The following is a 20,853-nucleotide window of genomic DNA, read 5'->3' on the forward strand; positions in this document are numbered from 1 at the left end:
TTACAATGTGGCTTCCAAAAAGCTACGTAACCTTGAATATGTCAACCTATGCAGCCTGCCATATACACCAAGTACAATTAAAGTTTTAAAAAACTGACAACATCTGGAAAACAAACTCATCTGACTGCTGAACTCTACTTCCATCCATTTACTTCAGGAAAACCCATCGATTCTCCAGGGTGTCAGGAGACACAGCTGTTCCTCCGGGACAGGGTGAAAGTGGGACAAAGAAGATTCCAACGTCCTAACAGATCGTGGGTCTTAACAGCAAAACCCTTCCCCACGCCGCATCCGAAGCAGCAGGACCTGCCGTGTGCAGACACAGAGCCCCGTGAGCGCTGGCACTGCCGCGGGTCCCGTCTGAAGGCAGACCCAGTCACCGAGGGGCACCGGTGCTGACGGCAAACCCCAACTCCTCATGCGCGCCACCGATGAAGGGCCTGTGGGGACCAGCCCTCGTGTCCCGACGGGTAACACGGGATCGCCCGTCCCCGAGCCTGCGACCGGGCACGGGAACACCTCCATCCCCGGGACCTGCGACTCCCTCCCCGGATGGGCCCGGAGCTCTCTGCTCTCCCAAGTCCTCCCGCTGAAGGGGGAGACCTTGTTCCACGCAGTTTCTGAGAAGGGGAGTGAGCCCCGACCGGAAACGGGTCCGGGGGTCCCTGCCGAAGCGCCGGAGGAACGGCTCTGGGGCCATCGGGCTCTCGGCCTGGCACAAAGGACGCGGGTTCTGGCTTCTGTCGGGCGCCAAGCAGGGACACGAGGTGGAAACCGGACCTCGGCCCCTGCGCTGGGAACGGCAACTCAGCCCGTCCCTTTCAGACGACCTCAGGGCAGCACTGAGATGCGGGGTCGCACATAGAGCCGCGAGGCTGGCCCCCGGGCTCCGGGCGGCGCACACGGGGTGCGGTGGGCTCGGGGTGGCAGAGACGCTGCAGGGCGGGCCTGCGCGGAAGGCAGCCCCGCTGGTCACTGTCACCCACGTGGACCCTCGCCGCAGACCTGAAGCAGCTACTGCATATTACAAAACTGGAGTGTGTCTGCGTTTAATACCACCTCGCTGGCAAAACCTGGTTTCCTTAATCTAAGGACTTAAAGAAATGGTTCTTGTTGGCTTCCTGAGCTTTAGATGTTGACCGTGTTTGCATCTCCCAACCCCATCACTACCAAAGCCTTTTCTCTTTCTTCCCCTCAAATACCTTCACTGCCCACTCCAGAAAGGTAACAAAACCAGTTCACGGTGGCTCCACGACCTTTGTCACAATCTTGGACACGTGAATCTCCCCATGCGTCACAGGAAATTCCAAAATTGCTTCGCTCAAGACGCCGCTGGTCTCACAACTTCGTATCCACTTCTGAGAGCAGACGACTGCTGTGAATCACGAGGATTTTTGAACAGGGAAACGGAAGGCAGCGCTTTCAGAGAATGACAGATATTCATGGTGCCGATGTCACAGCTCAAGAATGGCGTATTCATAATCATTACGACATCATGCTATTTGAAATTCCCTCTTCGTAGTTTCCTTTCAAACAAACTCCGACAGAACAGCACTGCGTAACATTTTCCGAACTCTCGTCAGCTCACGTTTCAGTTCCAAAAGGCATATTCGGTATTCCAGTCCAAGGAAGTTCACGTCCAACCAACAACAAGTCAAAGACAATTTAAGGGACAACTTTGTTTCTTGACCTATTAGCTGATGCAGGTGTTTCCAAAGGTAGCTGTTTCACAGACAGAGTCGAGAGAATTGAAATGGAACAAATCAATCTCAAGTCATCACTCACCAGAATGTAGGAAATAATTCCCCCACTGCTGGCACTGGTGAAAGACCTCGCACTGTGCGATTTCGTTCTCGTGGTGAGGAAACGCTAAATCTATGCCACCCGAGTGGATGTCCAGCCGACATCCAAACACCAAACTGCAAGACACAGTGCAGAGCAGGGAGTTAACTCAATCCAGTGACACGGTCTCCAAACCACATCCCGTATTTACTCCTTCCAGCCCTGGGCCACGCACACACCGAATGGAGCCCAATTCCAAGTGCATGATAATTCACCTGATGCAAACGGAACCTGACATTTGTTTTTACTTCATAAAATCTCTAATTCATGGCTTTTCCTCCTGGGAAAGAGACTTCATTTTCTTTGCTCTGGATACAATATGTGGTTTTTAAAAACTTCAAAGTTACTTTTTCTTACTTTCAATAGGCAGACCTTAGTGGTTGTTCAACTATAAGAACTATAAAATCAAGAGATTTTTAATTTGGCTTTTGAAAACTGAGCCATTCAGCAGCCATACATGCATAACAAAGTAACAGAATTCAAAGTGACACATTTCAGCTGGCGGCATTTCAGCTATAAGGCTGCTCGGTCCCGAAAAACCTCAGTCCACAGACTTGCACGCTGCACCTCTCAGGCCTGCCGGGGACACTCAGTGTGTGCAGCTGTCACCAGAGCACCTGCAAAACAACCGGTACCAGCACCAGTGGTCCAGGCTGACCAGCAGCTGCTTCAGAGGACGTTAAAAATGCAAAGATCAATGAAAAATGCAAAAGCTCGCACAACGGAAAGGGGGCGCAAGGCGGGCCCGTCGGCCCCCCGGGGGTGCAGACACCGGTGAGTTTTCTAATAATGGTTAAAAATAGATGTTTTCAAAGATGCCACAGCCTCACTGAGGTCCTTCCTGCTGAAGGCCAACTCTCCTCCCACTGGCCCAGCTCTGGAAGAACCACGCATGCACTGGTCACACCTGAGCTGACTGGGTGAGCAGGTCATCCAGGGCCGTACATCCTTGGCAGTGGTTTCTAGAGAATCTCTAACAAGAGTCCTTGAAATTCAAACGCTATGAGGGCGAGCCTGAGATGGGAGGGACCAGGACTGGGGAGGAGCGTATGAGGGGCCACACTTGCATTTGTAACGAGTGACCCATTTTTACAAAGATCTGAAGCAAATATGACGAAGTTAAGACTTAACAGCTAAACTGTGGGTCTGCAGTGTTCGCTATATTAGTCTCTAGTCTTGTCTGTATGTCACGCCTATTTTAAAATAAGAGAAAGCCGAAAAGGAATAGAAGTCCATTTTCATTATTTAGATTTCAACAAAAATAAAACATTCAATGGTAACATTACATTTGAAATTTACTAAATGTTTTCTGCTTTAGAGAAATTATTTGAATCTAAAAGATAAAGATCTTTTTACAACACGATGTATATCCCACACCACTCTTAAATCAACAAGTATTTGTAAATACTTTTACGTGTTTACGGCAGGGCTGAGAGCTGGACATGTCTGTTTGTTTTTAATATTTATTTATTTACTTTGGCTATGCTGGATCTTAGTTGTGGCACGCGGGATCTTCGTTGCGGCGTACCGACTTCTTAGTTGCAGCATTCTGACTCTTAGTTGTGACACGTGAACTCTTAGTTGCAGCACGTGAACTCTTGGTTGTGGCATGCTGACTTCTCAGTTGCGGCATGCACGTGGGATCTAGCTCCCCAACCAGGGATGGAACCCGTGCCCCCTGCATTGGGAGCGCGAAGTCTTACCCACTGGACCGCCAGGGAAGTCCCCAGTTGATGGTTTTTTAACGAAAAGTTGGACCCCGTTTCACACTGACAACAGGGTGTGACATCTCAGGAGTTTCAGGTGTGTTTCCCGGTAAGTCATACAGACATCACCACGGGCGAGGGCAGCGGGGGAGGAGCGCGCGGCGAGGGGTGGTGGAGGTAGGACCCCTTCTGGGTCTTCACTGGGATGGACACGCTGGCACAGGCGGGGGGCGGAGGGTGAGGCTTCCCCCCGGAGAGTGGGGCGAGCCTGGACCAGAGACGAAACCAGCGTGGGGTCGAGGCACAGGGCAGCCTGCTCCTAGGTAACGTTCACGCCCAGCCAGAAAGCTGCTACGTGCAACAGCCCATAGGAGGACGACTGGGTTTGCGATAAGAGGACGATTGGGTTTGCTGATCTTAAAATTTGGGGTGTGGCTGGTGGTTTGAAATGTTCACCTTCATCATACTTTGTTTCTAATTTTAAAAACTGATTACAGGGGCTTCCCTGGTGGCGCAGTGGTTAAGAATCCGCCTGCCAATGCAGGGGACACGGGTTCGGGCCCTGGTCCGGGAAGATCCCACATGCCGCGGAGCAACTAAACCCATGCGCCACAACTACTGAGCCTGTGCTCTAGAGCCCGCGAGCCACAACTACTGAAGCCCACGCGCCTAGAGCCGGTGCTCTGCAACAAGAGAAGCCACCGCAATGAGTAGCCCGCATGCAGCAACAAAGGCCCAATGCAGCCAAAAAAAAATTAATTAATTTTTAAAAAACTGATTATAATATCTGCAACACATCAAATGTATCAAAATCCATGAGTTAACGTGCAGGGCTCAGGGAACCATGGTGGGTCAGGCTGGAAGTGGAGAACCCAGCCGGGATGCAGCCTTCGGTACCTGCGAGCACACATGCAGACACACGCACACACACCTGCGCGCACACACACACACACACACACGGGCAGAGCCAAGGGAGCGCCGACGCCGGAGGGACGGTCCACAGGGCAGGTCCACAAAAGGAAGGTGGATGAGGCCCCAGCAGAGACGCCAAAACCAGAAGAACGTTGTTCCACAGAAGCCAGGGAGCGAGCAGGGGTGTCAGCGGCCCGTCACAGACCGGGCTGACGGTCACCGTGACCTCAGGAGACCAGAGTGGGTGGGGACGCCCGTCAGACAACAGTGGGGATGCGTGGACAGTGAGAGAAGAGACAAAAAAGAGGGTCCCTGGAGGAGAATGGGGACCAGAGAAGCATTGTGTCTACAGGGGTTCCCAAGACAGACACGTCCCGGGCGTGGTGCTGCCCGAGACAGAACCGGCAGAAAGGGCAGACGGAAGGGGACGCTGGGGGTCACGCTCGAGGCGCCTGGTCCAGGACCAGCTCTGGGGCCGAGGATGGGGGTCCAGCCCCTCGCCCAGGTCCCTGGCCGCCTTCCTGAACCTACCGCGGAAGAGATGCAGGCACCCCCGGAGCTGGCCTGCGTGCGATGGGCAGTCAAGAACTAACTGCAAAGCGGGCTCCTCTACTAAAGAGAACAAGCGCTGATGTTGGGGAGATAAACGTGTTCTGGTTTTGCTGTTTCCCTTCCCACGGCCGGTCCCCCCGGGCGCTAAGCTTCCTTTCCAAACCACCTGCGTTGCCGGCACTAGGACCAAGCCTGCCCCGCCTGCGTCCTCTGCTGGCCGAGCGTGCACATCACAGCACAGACGACTCCGGGAACAGCTTACCTGGCGATGGTGGAACACTCGGTATGCCAACCAGGCCTCCCGGCTCCCCACGGCGAGGCCCAGGACGGCTCCCGGGGCTTCGCCGCCTTCCACAGTGCGAAGTCGCTGGCATGCCGCTTGTCAGAGTGACCTGCCAGTGACAGACGGTTAATCAGCGGGAGGGAATCCAGAACGAACCAACACAGTCAGCCCCAAACAGGCGGACGCACGTCCCCGATTCCGTTCCTCTGAGAAGTAACCTCACGTTTCTCATGCACGGGTTTTTCTCTTTGCCACGTGAAAGCTAGACAGCTACCAGATACTCTTCTCTATAACATGACAGAAGCACGCGGTCCCCCGCAGTGCGGCCCGCTTCAGTAACCTGAGCGCTGCGCGCGGGGTTGCAAGCACGTGCTGCCCTGAGGGGCCTCCTCCGCACGCGCTCTCATTCTCCCTCATTCCGTCTGTGTCAGTAGCTGAGTTTCAGAGTCACGGTTTTCAAAGAGAGGTGATAATCACATAGAGCAAAAAGGGAAATACCAGAGTACTGTATTAATCACATTCAGAAAGCAAGAGAACTCGGAAGAGGAGGGTTCAGGGCCATAGGACAAGCCGGTACGGGGCTCTCTTTACGTTCCAGAGCTGGGAGGCCACCAAGATGCCCTTCAGTGGGTGATGGATAAACAAACTGTGGTCCATCCAGACAATGGAGTGTTACTCAATGCTGATAAGAAGTGAGCTTTCGAGCCATGAAAAAACATGGAGGGGGGACTTCCCTGGCGGCCCAGTGGTTAAGACCTCACCTTCCGGTGCAGGGGGTGCGGGTTCGATCCCTGGTCAGGGAGCTAAGATCCCACCTACCTCGCAGCCAAAAAACCAAAACATAAAACAGAAGCAATATTGTAACAAATTCAATAAAGACTTTAAACGTGGTCCACATCAAAAAAAAAAAATCTTTAAAAAAAATGGAAAAAAAGGAGGAACCTTACATGCGTATTACTAAGTGAAAGAAGCCAGTCTGAAAAGGCTAGACTGTATGATTCCCACTCTGTGACATTCTGGAAAAGGCAAAACAATGGGGACAGTAAAAAGATCAGTGGTTGACAGAGGCTGGGGCGGGAGGGGGGGATGAACAGGCAGAGCACAGAAGATCTTCAGGGCAGAGAAACTCTCTGCGCGATACTATAATGACGGACACCTGTCATTACACATCTGTCTAAACCCACAGAGACACCAAGAGTGACCCTGATGTAGACTATGGACTCGGGGTGAGGCTGGCGTGTCAGAGAGGGTCCACCAGTTCTAACACGTCCCACTCCGGTGGGGACGCAGGTACAGCGGGGCAGCGGGCGTATGGAACCCTATGGACCTGCCGCGCAATTCTGCGGTGAACCTAAAACTGCTCGAAAGAATAAAGTCATTTTTTTTTTTAAAGGGCTGCTGATGCTAGAATGTGTAGGTATCAGAAGTTCCTCCTCTGCTTCCCTAAGGCCGGGGCCACACCTCGCAGGCGTGGGTGGTCCAGGACGGGAGCAGGATAACAACGACCCGAGCACACGTAAGAAGAACAGTTCTGAGGAGTCAACTCAACACACCCTCTGTAATTAGACTGAAATGACACGGTTCATAGGGCGGGAGGGTTACGCCTACAGACAGAGACAACTCAGACAACTTGTCTTTTGGGTTTTTGCTCATTTTTTGTTTGATTCTGTTAAATATCAATAGTATCCTTTAAAATGATGTTTACGTCAATCCCAATCTCCCAATTATTTTTCATATAGTTCTATATACTTATTATTTCTTCTCCATAAAAATGACTTTGCAGAAGAGGGTACAGGAATAGATTCGAATACAGCGGGAATGTCATACATGCTAAAATACGTATGGGAACTTAACGACACGGGGAGGTTTACGTGGGAATTTATGTATGATAAAACACCTACGGGGATTTAACACGTGACAGCAGCCAGTTGGACAAGAGCGTTAAGACATGACACTACAGACGGCACGTGCACGTGCAGAGCGCCCCAGGGAGGAATGGGAGGCCGCGTGTCACGTGCTGCGGGAACTTTCTACTCTGCGTGGTCTCTCTATTCCAAAAACCCCAACTAAATCGAAAACTCGGGTGTGATCGACGTCCGGCAACATCACCACGTCTGAGAGAGCAGGCGTCCTCACCCCCATCGAGCACGGGAGGGTCTGGGCTTTGTCCCCAGAACCCCACGGGAGGGAGAGGATGGACCCACCTGTCTCTCCCACGGGGGCAGGGGCCACGCCGACCAGCTTGCCGTATCTGTCTCCTCTTGACTGCAGGTCGAAGTAGACGTTGCCTGTTTCATAAAGGTGACCGTGACGCTCGTTTCCGTCGTCAACACCCGCATCTACACACGCCTCACAGCTAATGACAATTAGAACCTGAACCCAGGATACGGCATCAGCCTTCAGGTGGCGCCTTTCACTGTACGTTTAAACCAGAATTAACAACAACACTGTATTGTAAAAGCATGCGTTTGCACACATCATGAACGTCCGGTTGTGGAAGGGAAAACACAAATGTAAGTTCTCTGTAAGATGTTGAGCCAGTTCTTTTCAACAAGAAAGAAGGCAAGTGAGTTTATCGCTGGCCTGCCTTCAGCTCTGGGCCCTGGGTTACAGACCCATCAATAAAGCAAGCCTTTTTCAACCCAGATACCCTAAGACCACCCTGCCACTCAGAACAGGCACCCCACACGAAAGCATCCCCCCCGCCGTGGGGTCCTTTCACCGAGGTGCACGCGGGCTGCGGGTGCCAGACGACCCTCCCACGGGGACCCTGCAGAGCCCGGGAGCCCTGCTCGCCCCCACTTGGGAAGAGGCAGAGCAGGGAAGGCGGCGGCACAGCCGCAGCCCTGGCGGGAAGAGTTCTGCCCCGAAGGAGCCGGCGCTCAGGAAGGCCGACGCCGCGGCCACTGGATCGCACTCCTGACTGGCCACCTGCACGCCGCGATCAGCGCAAGGGCCCAAGATCGGGTGCGATTTTTAACCTTCGCAAACTTCTGGTTTTTAATCTTCTCATTCTTTGTACTGACACAGTTACTAATCTGTATCTGCCCTATCCTTCTTAGGGACAGTGGCCTTGAAGACAGGTTGCTTTAAGATCCAGGAAGCTTTTATGGGACTTCCCTGGCGGTCCAGTGGTTAAGTCTCCGCGCTTCCACTGCAGGGGGCCCAGGTTCGATCCCTGGTCGGGGAACTAAGATCCCGCCTGCCTCACAGAGCGGCCAAAACAAACAAAACAAACACAAGATCCAGGGAGCTTTGACTGTCAGAGACCCATGTCCCCGGTCACTCTCCAGCCCAGCTGGCGGGGACAGGGCAGGCGCCAGCGCCACAGGGGGGCAATCGGCAGAACAGTGGGGAAATGGCCCCCGGTGACTGGGCTCTGCCACTCCCCCACGGGGTCCTTCCTCCGCACGCAGTTTATTACTGAGCCCGACCTACATGCCGGGGTACAGCAGCGAAACAAATACTGTGGGAACTGCTTTCTACTAAGTCAGAATGCGGACAGCACTTTGAAAATGCTTTGACAGAGGGATAAACTGCTCCCTTGATAGAGGACACGTTTTCCCGAACCTGGGCTTACTTCACCCATTTGCTGAACAAATTTTTTCTTGACAAATAGTTCAAAGCTCAAATTAGAGTCAAGCTTTTGTGGAACTGCCACAAAGTCCAAATTACTGGAGTTCAAGTTAATACATTTATTTTAAATGAATTATGTTTGTGTCACCATTATTAAAAATGTACAACCTGGGCTTCCCTGGCGGCGCAGCGGTTAAGAGTCCGCCTGCCAACGCAGGGAACACGGGTTCGAGCCCTGGTCCGGGAAGATCCCACATGCCGTGGAGCAACTAAGCCCGTGCGCCACAATGACTGAGCCTGCGCTCTAGAGCCCTCAAGCCACAACTACTGAACCCGTGCGCGACAACTACTGAGCCCGCGAGCCACAACTACTGAAGCCCGCGGGCCTAGAGCCTGTGCTCCGCAACGAGAAGCCACCGCGATGAGAAGCCCGTGCACTGCAACGAAGACCCAACGCAGCCAAAAATAAAAATAAATTTAAAAAAACAAAACAAAACAGGACGACACGCAGCATTTATCCTGTGCCACGCCTGGGTGAACCCCTGGTGCCTCAGGACACAGGTCTCAGGTCTGGTCACTCCTCCCCCTCTGGTTCCAGGACCGTGGGGAGACGCCTCCTGTATCTTCTGGAGCAGACGTGCAGCTGTGCATAAAGGGCCTCGCCCTACGTAACCCCAGCGCCATCACCAGCCCCAGGCGCTGCACCGAGCCCTCCCGCATCCCGCGGCCTCTGCACGGGGCTGTGTCCCCTCTTCCGTCTAAGACACACCCACTGTGTTCTCTCCACAGCTGAAGACACTGACCGGGTCCCCTGTCGTACAGAATGCCTGTCTTGGGGTGCTTTGTCTGGCCCTTCCTCTGGGTCCAGTTTAACTGGTTTAGGAGCTGCTGCTTTTGTCTGGGGCCCCAGGGCAAGGCTGCACCCTGGCGTTTTGCTGCCTCTGGGACCCTGCCTTTTTTCAGCTGCACCACCTTCTCCCCAGCCGTGCCTCCCAGATCCTGCCCATCCCCAAAGCCCTGGCCAAAGCCTCCTCCCTCCCAGGAAGCTTCTCCACCCCCGGGGCTGACGGTGAGCTTCCTCAGCTCTGATATCGGCACCGTCCCACTGGGCAGCCCATCCCATGCTGCCTTATTTGCACAACGTCGGTTCTTGGACCAGAAGAACCTCTGACCTCGTGAATAATGCCCAGAGTGCCCAGCCCGGGTCGGGGCTCTGCAGGTGCTGCCATGCTCGTTGCGAGCAAAGGACAACGGAAGAAGTGTGACCCTCGATGCGGTGTACGGGGATGACCGGACAGGGAGCACCTTTCCTTCGTGGTCCCGCCCGAGAGCTTGAGAGGCGCGGGGACCCTGCCTGGAGCCGCGTGCAGCCTGTGCACACGAGGACTTGTGGTTTCTCCTTCACGTATTTGCTATATTCAGGTTTTGTCTCCAAGAGGATCAGGCAAAGCACCCGAAGACGGGGTGTTCTGTACAAGGGACCCAGTCAGTGTCTTCAGCTTCGTGGAGGGAACACTGGGTGTGTCTTAGACGGAAGAGCAGACACAGTCCCGTGCAGAGGCCGCAGGATGCGGGAGGGCTCGGTCCAGCGCCTGGGGCTGGTGATGGCGCTGGGGTTACGTAGGGCGAGGCCCTTTACGCACAGATGCGAGTGGCAGTGTCGGGAGAGCTGCCGCTTCTGCCACTGGCCCATCAAAAACGACCCTCCCCTACGCGGAGAGGGAGGGCCAGTCCTTAACAAGGGAGTGGGTCTTCAGAGCGACCGCCACAGTCCCCAACTGTGTTGTGAACAATTATAAACAAAGTTGAAAAAAGGCTCCAGTGAAGACTGTACCCCCACCCGGACCCCGCGGCTGCTGGCACCCGGCCACGTTTGCCGCGTTGAGACCGACTCTCGGATGCTCATCTCGCCTCTGACAGCGCAAGGTATTTTGAAAGAGAACTGATTCAACAGCTTCACAAAGAGACACAACCACAGAAAATCTCACAACATTTTTGCCGTAAGAATCCTACCAAGAAAGACAGTAAGACGTTCGGCCCATCCGAGCCACCCAAATATGCAGCCCGCCCGTCAAACTCCTACGGGTCTCACCCAGCGATCAGGTTAATAACATAACCGCTACCTTTCGGGGTGGAGTAAGCGTGCCCGTTAGCAATGATTCTCTCGATAAAAGCAATTATCTGAGGAATGTTTTCAGTTACCCTCAGGTACACGGTGGGTGGGAGAACCTGTAAGAAAGCAGAGGAGAGACGCGATTTCCCCAGCTCCACGCGGGGTGGGGGGTGGTCAGCCCCACTGACTCCGCCGTCCAAGCTGCTCATCACCCACCTACCTTCAAGGCTGCCATGTCTTGTTTGAAGTCTTCTTCATAAAGATTGGCCAGGGAAGCGGGCGACACGTTCATCTGTAAGAAGATGAGGAGAGCATGCGAGTCTGGGGGGCTCACGGCGGAACCCCAGAGGCACGGCCACCCCTGACGGCCCGCCCAGCGCGGCCTCCACGGGGTCCTGGCCCACAAAGGGGCATTTAATCGTCCTAGTCCCTCAGCTGGTCAAAAAGCTTTACTGACCTGCTTTCTGGTCAGAGAGAAAAAGGAATAAACCGTGTCATGATTTCCGTTATATAATTCAAAACAAAACCCAAAGACCTACAAAGTAGCCTCTGCTCTTCTAGGACCAGGGCAAGCCAGGTCACCCCGCCCGACACACAACCACTTGAGTTCCCGGCTTGTGTCCCTTATCTCTCAGGGGGCAAGAGAAAACAAGTCACAAGCGCATGTGTGAGGAAATGTCTCAGAAACATGGGAAAGTGATGCAGCCCCCGTCGGTGGGGACCGTGACGGGTGTTCCATCTGGAGGGGCCAGGGCTGGACGTCGGGGGCAAGCAGAACCCCCAGAGAAGTACGCTGAATTCTGAACGCAGGGGCTCTGGATTCGGGGGGGAGGGGGGCCCGGCACACACGACAGTCCTCCCTAGGGCACTTCTTACTTTTCAGCAGAAAAACACTCCCAGCACAGGGCATGACCCTGACGTCCTGAAACCCTACGCGGGTCCACGACCGTGGGCTCTCAACTCCGCCGGCACCTGCGTCTGCTCCTCGCTAGGCACCCCTGCCCTGCTCCCCTCACCCCGTGAAACAGCGTCAGGGTGAAGACACTCCCGCTCCGGAGGACAACGAAACCTCCTCAAGTGGAAGGCCACCCCGAGCCCCGTCAGCCTGAGGCCACCTTCGTCCCAGCCCAGGGCCCGAAAAAGGAATCATCCTGGAAACCGAGGCCAGGGAGCATTTACTGAAGAAAGAAACCTGGTGAACAAAGTGTCCTTTTCGCTGCGCGGTCTGGGGCAAGACAACAAACCTCTCGGCCTCAGCTTTCTTTGCAAGGTGGAGAGTCCCACCGAGTCACCCCTTAGATGGCTCCGGGGATTCCCGTGCACGCGGGTGAGACAGCTCTGCGGACAGAAGAGCCTTGTTCATATCACTCCCCCGCAGACAGGACACCCAGACCCACTGGGCCTTCCCCTGAGCGTGGCCCTGTGGCAGAGCAGACCTCCTAAACAAGAAATCTGCTACCGTACATCTATCCAGAGGACAAAAGGCCAACCGAACAGTAACGCCTAAAAACTCGGTGTCATTGTGCCGTTTCAGAAGTTTCAAATAAAACACAATGTGGGACCCAAAGATCAGCATCTATCTGATCAGTATCTACCTGATTTCAGTCTCCTGCACGGCAGTTCTCTCTTGGAGAACACGAGCAACGTAAATGTGCGCAAGCCCGGCCGCCCTCCCACAAGGCAAACACCGTCAGAATCGTCCCAGGAGCACAAGCGTGGTCAGCTGGGTGCTTGTACCGCCTCTCCAAAGCCCCCCACGCGCCTGCGCCTGGTCTCCTCGGCTGACGCCACACGGTAGCGGGGACCCGGGCACGCGGTGCGCCGAGCGCCACCTTCCCACGCAGGCCTGCGTCCGCGTCCGTCTCCCAGCCGGGCGTGAACCTCGCACCACCCGGTCCGCGCTCTCGCCGTCTCCGGCCGTGACACCCACGCGAGTGCGCAGCCTGAGCTACAGACCCGCACGTGACGCCCTGGTCGAGGACACACGCCCACCCTTGGCAGGCTGCTGGCAGCGCCTCCGGAGGTACTGGAACCTGACCCGCCAGGCTCGGGCACAGTGCTGGCGGGCGGCTGGACCTCGTCGACGTGATACTAAATAATAGCACGCTCTCGTTGCATCTTTAAGCTGCATTTCTCGTATTTTGAGGGAGCTTGAACATCTCACGTGTTTAGGGACCATCTGCACTAAACCATCTGAAATTAACCTTTTTTCTACAGAGTTGTAGGTCTTTTAGGTCTTTTCTTACTGACACGTAGGAAGTATTTTTTAAAGAAAAGAAACCAACCTTTTACCCCCAGTAGGAATTTCAATTTTTTTCACAGTCTTTCAACCTTATGGCTATTTTATGGCAGGCAGAAAATTTCATTTTTATATTTAGCAATCTTTTACATTTCTCCATCTTTTCTGGGTTTGGAAACAAACTTAGGAAAGCCTTCCCCAACACAAGGCTATAAAAAGTGCCCCAAGGTTTATTCCAGTAATTTGTGGTTCCACTTCTCTTATGTGAAATCCGATCTGCTTCAGATTTGGTTGTGAGGCATATATCCAACTCTGGTTTATTTTTTTCCCCAGATGGTTACCCAACTGTCAACACTTTTTACTGAGTAATTCATCTGTTCCCCAATGATCTGAAATGCCATCTTTATCATAAAATAAATTTCCATGATTTACTGTGTCTATTTCTGGACTTTCTAGTGTGTTCCATCGTCTGTCTCTTCGTGTAACTATAAATTAATGTTTAATCTCTACAGCCTCCAGAGACGCAGAAAGCGGACGGGGGTGCTTCGGGGTGGGGCGCAGGGAGGCTGGAGGGTGGGGTTTCTGGGGGGGAGGGTGGTGACGGTCACCATCTCCACACCGGTGATGGTCACAGGCGTGGGGGGTTTATCGGGCTGCACACACTGTGTGCACTACGTGCAGCTTCCCTCGGGTCTGTTCCACCTCAGTAAAGCTGTGCTAAAAAAGGGGAAAGAATATATTAAAAACAACAACAACTTTCTATAGGTTTTTAACTGCTTTAACATCTGGTAGGGCTACCCCCTCCCTTGTCCTGGCTACTCTTGCTTTCTGCTCTTCCGTGGGAACTCCAGGATCAGCGTGTCCAGCTCCGATAATACGGACACACGGTGCGTGGGGGGCACCTCTGCGCAAACAGGCGCGTCCTGTTCCGCGCGGGGTGAGGACGGCTGCGAGCGCTCCCAGTGACAGTGAACTGCAAGTAGGCACGAGCTGTTGCTGGCTTGGGGGAGAGGGAATCATATTCCAAAACTAACATTTCAGTTCTAGGCAGCTGGGCCCACCCCACGAGGGGCTCGCGCTGCTCTCTCCACAGAACAACCTACAGGAGGCGCTGCTGACACGGGTCCTGGCCCCTGTTATTGCAGACCCCCGCCGGATCACCTCAGCTGAGCTCTCCCTGGCAGGGGACCCCGCCGGTCCAGCCCTCGCCCTCAGCTGCGCGTCCAGCCTTCTTCCCGGAGGGAAGGGCACGCGGGCCAGGGTTCCGAAGCACAGAGAGAGTAACTCGGCTTGAATCGCTGAGACATTTATCGTTTTTCTTAACAAAAAATGCGACCATGCGAATATACCTCGTTTCTTTTCATCCTTACCCCAGAAATCCTCCTGCGGTTTTTATCCCTGACAAACTATAAAACTGTGCCAAAAATTAAAGTCAAGGAAGTGATTCAGAAAAGTGAAATATTATAATTTAAAATATTTTAAGAGCAAGTGCTGGAGCAGATGGCATGAAGGTATGGCCATCGTCAAAAACGTTTGCCCTCAGTAAAAAGAACAGCCTCTCTGCTGGATCCGAAGAAACAAACAGGTATCTTCGTAACTCTGTGTTTCAGATGAACGGTTTATCCCCTTGAAGTAAGACTCTATTTTGAGGACAGAAGAGACCCTTGGATGCCAGGTTAGTATCCTGCTGTGTAATAAGTACTGAAACGCTCAGGTGTCAAAAATTAAAACATTCTGCGCTTAGGATCTTTAACCAATCCTACCCACTCTCACGTTCTAAGTAACGCAAATTCTTTGCAAGTTCTTTATAAAGTAGCAAGCAACGCCTCCCGCGGGACCCCCTGAAGCCCCACTCCTCCTGCGCCTGCGGACGTCCAGCCCCTCCCTCCCCAGGCTCCCGGCCTTCACCCCGTGGCTGCTGGCCCACACCCCTGCACACCCCATCTTTCCCCTCCGGCGCCCACCCGCCAAGCCCCCCCCCCCCCCCCCCCCGTGGCTGGACAGCTCCACCTCCGACTCTGAGGCCTCACAGCCAACCCCAAAGCGCCCAGGGCGGGGACACGTCCCGTCCGGGCGTGAGGACAGGTGGAACGCCGGCCTGGGCGCCGTCCTTCTCGAGCAGCCTGCACTTCCAGACGCCGCCCTGCCGCGGGCTTCCTGCAGGCCGCTCACCCAGCTGCCATGCCAGGTCACAGGCTTCTGTCCTCTCCGTCCTACCCCCGGCCCCCGAGGCAGGGCTCCAGCGTCCACCCTGCTCTGCGTCGCGGGACCGACCTTCCCACCAAGCGTCCCGGACCCTGTGCGGCTCCCGCCCAGATCCCAGCGGATTCCAGAGGGACGTCGCACGCCTGCCCCCCGCCTTCCCCTTGGTCTGTCCTCACCGTGGACGATAGGACACTCCTTCCTGCATCGCGTTCGCTCAAAACCTCCACTCTAGGACCCCAGGGCTGCCACCCCAGCAAGTGGCTGAGCACAGACCGAAGTGAGACGGCCCTGGGCAAACGGCTCCGGGCGGGAAGACAGAGGGACAGCGACAGGGACAGCGACAGCGACAGCAGCACACGGCCCCTGCCAGTCGGGGGCTGCGGCCCCGCCCCTGCGGCCCCGCGCCGCCCGCTCCCTTCCCGCCCCCGTCTCCCTCTGCTCCCCCAGCCCCTGCTCCCTCACAGGTCCCCACGAAGCAGCAGCTCCCGCGTCGGCATCTCATGACCTCGCCTCTAGGCTCCGGTGGTGGACCAGGGTGGACAAGTGACCGCAGGGACACCGGACACAGGCGGGGGATTTGGAGACCAGGCAGAGACAGAATCAGGCCAGGGCTCGAACTAAACCGTCAGAGAGAACCAGGGATGGGATGATGAACCGCCAGCGCTGGCACCGCCTGATCTTCACCTCCAGCCCTGCAGTGGCTCCTTTCTGGTACCAAACGTGGTGTGTCTTTTCCAATGCCAACCACTTCTCCGACCCTCTGACTCCAGCTGGAAGTCAATCCTATTCGTTTTGTTTTTTTAAAAATAAACTTACTTATTTTATTGTTATTTATTTTTGGCTGCATTGGGTCTTTTTTGCTGCGCGCGGGCTTTCTCTAGTTGCGGCGAGCGGGGGGTACTCTTTGTTGTGGCGCGTGGGCTTCTCACTGTGGTGGCTTCTCTTGTTGCAGAGCACGGGCTCTAGGAGCGTGGGCTTCAGTACTTGTGGCTCGCGGGCTCAGTAGTTGTGGCGGGCGGGCTCAGTTGCTCCACGGCATGTGGGATCTTCCCGGACCAGGGCTCGAACCCGTGTCCCCTGCATTGGCAGGCAGATTCTTAACCACCGCGCCACCAGGGAAGCCCCGTCAATCCTATTCTGACACCAGCTCCTGGGGTCAGCACAGAGCCCGCAAGTTAAGGGCTCAGTCCCACAGGACTGCCCCACTTCAGACACCTGCAGCAGTGGGGTCCCCAGGCCACCAGCACTTTTGTCCACCGACTAGAAATTTGGGGGTTTGATGAAACGAGTCACAGAGCTCAGGAGAACACTGCACTTCCCATTACCAGTTTATACGAAGGACACAACTCAGCAGCAGCCCCGTGGACAAGACACGAGGGACGAGGTTGGGGGGGGACACGTGCATGCCCTCGGGGGGCCGGGCGGGCACCACCTCCCAGCACCTCCATGTCCAGCAACCTGGAAGTTCCAGAGCCCCGTCGTCTGGGAGTTTTATGGAGGCTTCATCCTTGGGAAGGTTGATTAAATCCCTGGCCATCGGTGATCAGCTCAACCTCCAGCCCCTCTCCCCTCCCAGGAGGTAGGCAGGGGTGGAGGGATGCAGGTGGGAGTGAAAGTTCCAGCTCAACTCATGGCTGGTCTTTCTGGCACCAGCCCCCATCCCGACGCCATCTAGGGGCCCCAGCCACTGGTCATCCCGTTAGCTCACAGAAGACACACACTATCACTCCAGCTGTGGACCAGGAACCACGACAAAGACCACATGCGTATTTTTATTTCAACACAGCCCTGAGCTGAGCTTCAGATTGGTTTGGGTTTCCTCCGATACCTCAAACTCCCTCTCTCTCCACTCACGTAGCGCTCACCCTCCCCCAGTGCAGGGCGCCCACTGAGCCCTCCCTGAGGCCCTTGTCCCTGGTCGCATCCCCCCGCCCCAGAGCGGGCCATTCCCACTGCACCGAGCTGGTCCCGTGCTGGAAGGTCCCACGGTCTACGGAACAGAGCCCAACTCCCAGGGCATCGTCCAGGCCGGGACGCCCCTCCCTCTCCAGCTTCGCCAGCCGGCACCGCCCGCCCCACATGCCAGGGATACCGCAGGATTGGCTTCCATGCAGGACACGCTCTGCTCTCTCCACGCTCTCCCCTCCACCCAGAATGTCTCGCTCTTCCGGGGCCAGTCCCTTCCTAACACTTAACATCCCACGTGGGCGAACCTCCTCCAGTAAGTCGTTCCCGAATTCCAGAAAGGCGCAGTGATCCTCTTTGCACCCCACCCCCAATCTGGACTTACAAAATAAACTAAGTCACACACACAGCATCTGCCTGAGGGTCCGGCTGCCTCGCCGGACACAAGGTCCGGAGGCCAGAACTGTCTGTCTCACCTCTGTCCACACAAAGCCTCTGTCCCAGGCCTGAGCCTGGACCCGGACGGTCAATGAAGCTCAGGGACAGTCCTGGAAACAGAAGTCGAGTCCGCTGTAAGGGAACACGACACACTGACTGAGCTACCCAGGCTAAACAAAAATGGGAAACCCCACTGTGCCGAGGACGTGAGGAAGTACGTTGAAAGTTGGAACCCGTTTTCGGCACTGCTGGTAACCTCTCTCTGAAACGATCTGACTCCAAGAAGGGTGACAAATCGTATCAAATAAACTGCTCATCATTTGACCTAGTAATTCCACCTTGGGAAAAGTATTTACGCAGACAAAACAGAGGGGGAGAAAAAGAAATTCACTGCAGCACTATTTTTAACACCTAGAAACAATAAAAACAGTCAAAGATGGGGAGGTCCAGAGGACTCTCTGAGTAGCCTCCAACGGCAGAATGCTGTCTAGTTATTAAAAAGGCAAATCGGTAGGAAATAGGAAGATGGGGTTTCTAGGAAATAAATCTGAGAGAAAATAACAGAATATGGGAGGAATGCAAGAGTCCAAAAATAAGGATGGTAGTAAGTACAATGTCTGTGTGACGGAAGGTTGTTAAGACTATTTAAAAATGTTTAAGAATACATAACACGAGAAAACACTCAAAATGCAGTAAGTGGAAAAAACAGGTTACGAAACAGTATAAAGTATAAACTGGTTTTCTAAAACACTATATATATATATATATATATATATATATATATATTCATACATTTTTAAAATTACAGGATGTAAGGCACTCAATGTAGGTTTTTCTGTAAATTAGATAATTTAACAGTTTTGTATAGATCTTTAGAGATAACTGTTATAGATATACTTATATATAATTGTTATAGAGATACTTATATATAATTGTTATAGAGAGTTGCTAATCATAAAAAGCAGAAGAGGTGAACCTTTGAAAGAAGACTTTTAAAAATGTAACTATAGGGGGTTTCCCTGGTGGTGCAGCGGTTAAGAATCCGCCTGCCAATGCAGCGGACACAGGTTCAAGCCCTGGTCCAGGAAGATCCCACATGCCGCGGAGCAACTAAGCCCGTGCGCCACAACTACTCAGCCTGCGAGCCACAACTACTGAAGCCCGTGCGTCTAGAGCCTGTGCTCCGCAACAAGAGAAGCCACCGCGATGGGAAACCCACGCACCGCAACTAAGAGTAGCCCTGCTCGCCGCAACTAGAGAAAGCCCGCATGCAGCAACGAAGACCCAACGCAGCCAAAAATAAATAAAATAAAATAAAAAATAAATTTATTAAAAAAATATACATATACACATATATAAAACTATAGGGAATTCCCTGGCAGTCCCATGGTTAGGACTCCGTGCTCCCAATGCAGGGGGCCCAGGTTCGATCCCTGGTCAGTGAACTAGATCCCGCATGCATGCCGCAACTAAGAGTCTGCATGCCGCAACTGAGACCCAGTGCAGCCCAAATAAATAAATAAATAATAAATAAAAATAGAACTACAGGGACTTCCCTGGCGGTCCAGTGGTTAGGACTCTGTGTTCTCACCGCCGAGGGCCCAGGCTCAATCCCTGGTTGGGGAACTAAGATCCCACAAGCCACGTGGCATGGCCAAAAAAAATAAATAAAATTTTTAAAAATAAAAAATAAAAATATAACTACTTTATTTAATCCCTGTGTTAGAATTTCCCCCCAAGACTTCCTCTAAATGCTGAATGAGATATAAGAGAAGCGCCCTGTTCACTTAACAAATGAGAAAATTAAACCTCATATGAGCTAAATTTCCCTAGCCCCAAAATGGCCTTTTGACTTTCCTCTGTAAACAGGGAGTGAGGTATTTACCCTGGAGGCTGAGGGGGCAGGGAAGGGCCTGCATTCAGGCCGGGAAGCCTCCATGGAATGAGACGATTCAGGAAGATAACTTGTCAGGGTATCCTCGTGGGGCCACGTGTGGACAGTAAGGCCGGAAAAGTCTTGTGAAGTGCAAATAAGAAGTGTCAAATAGGGGTTAGAATACTAATCAATCAAAGCATTCATCAATATAATCCACACTTACCTCATTGGCTCTTTTGATTATTTTATCATCCACGTCTGTAATTCCCATCACCATGATAACGTTGCACCCAAAAACCCTGGTCAGGATCCTTCGAATTATATCAAATCTAACATAGGAGCTGAAAGAAAAAAAATGTTAGGGCATCTTTAAAACCGAAAGTCACGGGCTTCCCTGGTGGCGCAGTGGTCGAGAATCTGCCTGCCAATGCAGGGGACGCGGGTTCGAGCCCTGGTCCGGGAAGATTCCACATGCCGCGGAGCAACTGGGCCCTTGAGCCACAACTACTGAGCCTGCGCGTCTGGAGCCTGTGCTCCGCAACGGGAGAGGCCGCGATAGTGAGAGGCCCGCGCACCGCGATGAAGAGTGGTCCCCGCTCGCCGCCACTAGAGAAAGCCCTCGCACAGAAACGAAGACCCAACACAGCCAAAAATAAATAAATAAATTTATAAAAAAAAAAAGCAAAACCGAAAGTCATCACTGTGATCTTCAAAAGTGTGCGGTGCATTTAACATGATGCCGCACGTTAACTGTGAGTGTGTGATATCAAGGACAGTTCCAAGGACAGCTGACAAAAGGAAAAGCCTTTTACTGACTGGCCCATGTGGGTCTGCATGAGAAACTGACAAAGGTACTGCCTCAGCTTCAGGACACCACACTAGCATTTTTAACTTTACAGGCGTTGAGTTTACATCTATTCAATCGTATAAAAATTCACTTGTGATGCAAGCTCAGGAGGTGGTCAAGATACTGAGAGCTTTTACCATCCTTGTTCGTGTTCTAGAATAACTAATGTTTCACCGTGACAAGAGATAGAAGCAAATAATGACAAATCAAGACAGGGACAATCCCATCAAAGCTGGATAAGATCATTCCTAAGAAATGTGCACACAATTGTGGAATATGCAAACACCAGCTTATGGACAGGCTGTACGGGGGTAATTCAGACTTGTGAAAGCAAAAGGGTTTAAAATCTAAGATCCATT

The 20,853-nt window shown here is 53.3% G+C and overlaps 1 protein-coding gene across 2 annotated transcripts in view; it reads right to left on the bottom strand.

The window, feature by feature from the left end:
* The window catches only part of CARS2 (cysteinyl-tRNA synthetase 2, mitochondrial), a 40,178-nt gene that overhangs the window by 12,555 nt on the left and 6,770 nt on the right, over nucleotides 1-20,853 (bottom strand). For both annotated transcript variants that reach the window (XM_068526410.1, XM_068526409.1), the window contains exons 3-8: nucleotides 19,871-19,988; nucleotides 11,205-11,276; nucleotides 10,995-11,100; nucleotides 7,500-7,583; nucleotides 5,275-5,404; nucleotides 1,786-1,919 (exon numbers count right to left, since the gene is read on the bottom strand). In XM_068526410.1, the coding sequence (XP_068382511.1) occupies nucleotides 1,786-1,919; nucleotides 5,275-5,404; nucleotides 7,500-7,583; nucleotides 10,995-11,100; nucleotides 11,205-11,276; nucleotides 19,871-19,924 (580 nt within the window). In that variant the 5' untranslated portion in view covers nucleotides 19,925-19,988. The remainder of the gene's footprint in view (nucleotides 1-1,785; nucleotides 1,920-5,274; nucleotides 5,405-7,499; nucleotides 7,584-10,994; nucleotides 11,101-11,204; nucleotides 11,277-19,870; nucleotides 19,989-20,853) is intronic.

This window comes from Eschrichtius robustus, chromosome 18 (assembly GCF_028021215.1).
Source record: "Eschrichtius robustus isolate mEscRob2 chromosome 18, mEscRob2.pri, whole genome shotgun sequence".
NCBI lineage: Eukaryota > Metazoa > Chordata > Mammalia > Artiodactyla > Eschrichtiidae > Eschrichtius > Eschrichtius robustus.